The 5,622-nt window shown below is 40.5% G+C and overlaps 1 protein-coding gene across 2 annotated transcripts; it reads left to right on the forward strand.

Annotated features, from left to right (window-relative positions):
• Positions 1-415: 415 nt before the first annotated feature.
• LOC116194731 (protein NRT1/ PTR FAMILY 1.2-like) lies at positions 416-5,419 on the forward strand. Of its 2 annotated transcripts, XM_031523629.1 has the most exons (5): positions 416-496; positions 603-748; positions 1,109-1,326; positions 3,248-3,819; positions 3,990-5,419. In XM_031523629.1, the coding sequence occupies exons 2-5, from the start codon at positions 658-660 to the stop codon at positions 4,852-4,854; spliced, it is 1,746 nt and encodes a 581-aa protein (XP_031379489.1). In that variant the 5' UTR covers positions 416-496; positions 603-657; the 3' UTR covers positions 4,855-5,419. The 2 variants fall into 2 exon arrangements, with proteins under 2 accessions (XP_031379489.1, XP_031379482.1); XM_031523622.1 differs by lacking the exon at positions 416-496 and having other exon boundaries at positions 503-748.
• Positions 5,420-5,622: the final 203 nt, after the last annotated feature.

Consider the following 5,622-nt stretch of genomic DNA (forward strand, 5'->3'; position numbering starts at 1 on the left):
GAATCGTCTTCCTGTTCCTCCTCCTGGAAGTTAGCAGATTTTAAGGAACGCTGACTATAGTTTTTTTTTTTTAGCGTGTCCTTCGCATCGCAAAGGGCTCATTAAAAGATAAAATTCTTTTCGTTATAAGTTAAATTTAAACTTTTTTTTTTCCTTTTTGGTGAACTGAAACTGATAATTTATTTAATGAAAACAAACTCTTATATCAGCCACACGTAAGTAGTGCTGTGTGCTGACTGCTGTGATGCCCTTCTATTTCTCTACTTCTACGAGTCCCGAGCCCTATTGACCTGTCGCGTTGTGGCACTCTCCCTTCCATTACGTGTCACCTCTCCCCCTCAAAATTCGAATATTTAATTTCAACCTCGGTAGATTCTTCCTTTTTCATTTTTAATAATAAAATTTAGGAATACGAGAAAATTTTACCCCTTGTAGCTTGGACGGCCCCTCGTTTTATCTCTTCTCACATCGCCTGCGGAATCAAGGCGGGCTTTAGGTGAATGAATATTAGTCAGACAGACAAAAAAGATTTGCTCTTCTCCTAATCATGAGTTTCTCTGTGAACTGCCTCTCATGTCTCCTTTCATGTCTCTTTGATCCAGTGATTTGCATATAGAAAGCAAAAGTTGAAGAGAGGAGCAGATCAATAGAGTATCAATGGGGGAGGAGGAGGAGAAGGGCAAGATGATCAAAGAACCACTCTTGAGTTCTCCAAAGGGTGGTCTCAGAACCATGCCTTTCATCATTGGTATTTTCATCCATATACGTACACGTATATATACTATACATATACGAATACATATAATCCATGGTTTATACATGGATTTCTAGTAAAATCCCACATGAAAACTTGAAACTCTCGAGTGCATGGTTTTCAGTTTTGCGCCCTGGACAATTGTATGATTCATGCGTCATGAAAATACATGAGGCCTTGTTAACCGTCGGATGCAAAACACTTTGAGGTGTACTCCACATTGATCAAATGATCAAAGACAGTTTCATGAATCGTCCATGTGAATTTCCGCTCATTTTTGTTTGTGATTTCCATTTGATTGAGTGGTGATCTTTTCATTATTAATTTTTCTTTTTTGCTTTTAATTGAGCGTAGCGAACGAGGCATTTGAGAGGGTGGCGAGCTATGGTCTAATGCCTAATATGATCCTTTACCTCACCCGTCATTTCGGCCTTGGGGCCTCCACCGCCACCAACGTCCTCTTCTTCTGGTCGGGTGCAACCAACTTCATGCCAATCGTAGGCGCCTTCCTGGCCGACTCATATGTGGGTCGGTTCCCCATGATCGGGTCCGGTTGCATCTGCAGCCTTTTGGTGATAGCTTTTTCCCCTCCTCCCTCCAAATCTTAATCTGAAATGTTGGCTAATTATTCAGTAATGCTTAGATTTTTCTCGTCTTCTTCGCTTTAAAATTTACTAGACGCAACACAACCCATGAAGAAATTATTGGTTTATTTAATTTGTCAAATTGTTTAAATTAGAATAATGAAAAGAATTACATACTGAATAGCGTTCCGACTTTTAGATAAGGTTCGAAATTGATCTCCAAGCAGTCGTGGTTATCGGCCGGTTGCTTATCAATGTCTAAGGGAGAGTTTTTATAAATAATTTTAAAGAAAAACGAAAACTGGAAAATAAAAAGACATTGGGTTGCCGGAGAAAATTATTGACAGAGGGGGAGGGGAAGATATTGTGAACTAGATACAGGCCGCTTTGCGCGAATCTATAATAAAATTATTAGTATAATAAAAATTATCTAACTTATGGATAGAGCTAATTTTTTTGATAAAATTAAGACTTATTTGCGACTTGAGAATTATTTTTATTTTTCATCATTAATAGAATGTTTATTTGAAATTATTGTATAATAATTGAGTGTCGCAATTAGATGCATGCAGGCTCACATATTACGAAAATTGCATCCTCTTTCTCAAGATTTTGTTAAATTTAATTGAAATAGTGCAGAACAAATGCAAGTTATTGCATTAGATGCACTATCATCATCTGTTTTAGGAGCACATTATGTATATTAGAATCCAAAATTAACATAAGTTGTGCCAAAATTATTTGAAATTTAAAAGTTATAAAGATTTTTTTCCCTTAAAAAACAATGGTGCATTTCTGTCTACATCATTCCAGAGATTTGTAGATCAAGGCAGATATATATATCGTTGTGATAGGCACTACCCAATAAAAATTCCATATGCAATTTCCTTTTTTCTGTTTTATTAATATTAAATATTTTATCTGTTGATGTTAAGAAAGATGAATACACCATCTGGGCGGTCTCTTTCAAGGAGACAGATAGTGACCCGTTAAGCAATTACGTGAAACTTGGAGTTCCAATCAAAAGATCATTTTCAATAATTTCTTGGAATCCCCATTATTGCAGAAAATCGACAAAATTGTTTACTTAGCTATGAAACAATATAGGCAGCCCAAAATCTTTGGCTTTATTTTTTTTCACTGGTGCTTTGATGATACTATTACCAAAAACGAAGCCGTGCTAGGATCATCCGAACCAACCAACTTGTGGAATAGCCAAAAACATATAAGCATGTCCAGTCCACTTACATTGATCCCCGGAATTAAAGATTAATTAGTGGATATAAAGATTAGGGCTTGGATTTGTTCCTTCGCATAAAGCGGGGGGGGGGGGGGGGGGGGGGGGGGGGGGGGGGATGTTTGTTGTGTTTCACCCAAAAAAAAGTGGTTAAGTAGATTTATTAATTTGGTTGCTATCGGACTAATATATATATATATATAGAGGCCGATTACCTCAAAGGTCAATTTAACAAATTGTTCCCCCTCAATGTATTAGTTAAAAAATACTCATTAAAAATAATAATAGATTAGAATCAAAGACACATCATATGGTAATTAAGTGATTTCAGGTTCAATACTTATAATGAAACTACTTGTGTCTCTTTATTAGTTATTAAGATTTCTATTTTATTGTATTAAGTCAAAGGATCTATTATGTACTTGAAAAAAAAAGATGATAATAATAACAATAATAATAATAATAATAATAAATTGGAAAATCGTCTCCATACTCTTCTTATTCCCTCCTTTCTCCCATTGTTGTTATTATTTATTTTTCCTATCTCGTTCCCATTTTAAGTTTTAATATAAAACCGGTAAATGGACAAGAAAATCCAATTTTTCTGTTCTAACTGTTAACTTGCATGTTTTGTAACAAGCATAACCTGCGAGTATCTCGTATATATCACAGGGCATGATTCTTCTTTGGCTAACTACTGTGTTCCCACCGGCAAGCACTCCAAGTTGCCTTCAATCAGGCGATGACGATTGCAAAACGCCACCCACATCGACCCACCTGGCAGTACTATACACCTCATTCGCACTGATGTCCATCGGCGCGGGAGGGATAAGGTCGTCCTCGCTGGCCTTTGGGGCGGACCAGCTCAACCTGAGCCCAGGCTCTAAAGATCCCAATGGCAATATTGGTAGCGGCTTAGAACAGTTCATCCGGTGGTACTACGCTTCAATTGTGGGGGCAGCAATCGTGGCAGTGACGTGTGTCGCTTACATCCAAGAAAATGCCGGGTGGATTATTGGGTTTGGAGTTCCCGTCGTGCTCATGTTCTTGTCAGCATTTTGCTTCTTCTTGGCCTCGCCATTCTATGTGAAGGTGAAGGTGGAATGCAGCTTGCTCACTCGGTTTGCACAAGTTATTGCCACCGCCTATAGGAATAGGAACATTGATACGTCATACATGGAAGCAAGTGGGACGTTTTATTGCTCAAAGGAGATGAAGATTCAAGAGCCGAGCCCAAAGTTGAGGTAAGGTTTCCCGGAAATTCTAAAACAATGAAATCGTTCATGTCATGCCTCTTCCTTTATGGGTTCATTGTAAGTCATAATTGTCGCAGGCTCTTCAACGGTGTATGAAGCATTTCTCAATCGAAATCCTTCATAGTGACCGTTTTATTTTCCTTTGATGCATCCTTTAGGTTCCTCAACAAGGCTTGCTTCATTCCAAAAGAGCCTCCCTACCAGCTTCTCGTATCGGAAGATATGCATGGTCCGGATCCATGGAGACTCTGCCCGATGGACCAAGTGGAAGAGCTCAAGTCCCTAATCACCATACTTCCTATTTGGTCCACGGGGATCATAATGGGAGTCGTCTACTCGCAGAACTCCTTGACAGTCCTCCAGGCTGCTTCAATGGACCGCCACCTAGGCCCCAGCTTCGAGATCCCTGCTGGCTCATTCACGTTCTTCACAGTACTCGCCATCCTGCTGCTAGTTTCCCTGTATCAAACAGTCATTCTGCCACTTGCTTCTTGGATCATGGGCAGGCCAGTCCACCTAAGCCCGAAAATCAGGATGGGGATCGGGCTCATGCTATCCGCTGTGGCCCTATCGATGCTAGCACTCACTGAGTGTGCTCGGAGAGAGCAGGCTGCTGCCAGTGGGCCGCCAATGTCAGCCATGTGGATGATCCCTTACTATGTAATTATTGGGCTAGGCGAAGGATTAAATGCAATCGCACAAAATGAGTTCTATTACTCGCGATTGCCCAAGAGCATGTCCAGTGTGGCCTCCAACCTTGTCGGGTTGGGCGGCTCGTTGGCAAGTGTTTTCTCAAGCTTCACCGTCAGTGCTGTTGATTTTTGGACAAGCAGAGGAGGCAAGGAGAGTTGGGTTTCTAGCAATATCAACAATGGGCATTATGACTACTATTATTGGGTCATTGTGGCCTTGAGCTTGGCCAATTTTGGATACTTTCTGGCATGTTGCAGGGCTTATGAGCCTCACAATGACGGGAAAGGTGATGTTCTGGAAAAGGGTAATCATGAAGATGTTCTATGTTAGCCTTTCTTTCGTGTTCTGCTGCTGTCTATAGGCTCTACAGCACAGGTTATATGTGGCATAGTTTTTCTTTTATAAAGATATGTGGCATAGTTACAGTATAAGATGCACACATATTAGCAGCTCTGAGCTCGTGTGGAAAAGAGGTAAATATCGACTTGGAGGATCACCTTTTTCCTGCTGATGATCAGACTACTGGATGTCGAACAAATTTCTACGCTTCAAGAACTATGCTGGGGGACACCAGGTGAAGCCAGGGCGTGGATGTCCGCCATGAACAGTTGTTTCAACCTCCCACAGCCACTGGGAGCAGATGTCTTCCTCCGGTTGCCATGTCTTACGGGCACGTAGGATAGGCTACCTTGGCAAAATACAAGATTGGCCCGTCAATGGTAATCAGGGCAACACAGTAGGAAATCATCCTTGTCACCAATACCCAAACAAAGCCGTATGACTAAACCTCCACAATTCTTTGTCTGTGGGACTATTGATATTCTCGACTTAATAGGCTTACAATAATCACAGTTCAGGTATCGGTTTAATCCTAGTCACGAAATGTTTCTAATGAGTTTCAAACTTCTGCACTGCTCATAAAGTCTACTGCAGAACAATGCCAGCCACCTCGCGTGGTATGAACCACTGCGAATTGTAGTGAACTTCATAGGATATTTTTGAATAACAAGATGCAGCAAAAACTTGGAGCTTTTCCCTAAAATTAATGAACATCCTTGGCAGTTTATTGCCCTTACAATATATCCTTGACCTTCGGTT

The sequence above is a fragment of the Punica granatum genome, chromosome 1, assembly GCF_007655135.1.
Source record: "Punica granatum isolate Tunisia-2019 chromosome 1, ASM765513v2, whole genome shotgun sequence".
Classification (NCBI taxonomy): domain Eukaryota; kingdom Viridiplantae; phylum Streptophyta; class Magnoliopsida; order Myrtales; family Lythraceae; genus Punica; species Punica granatum.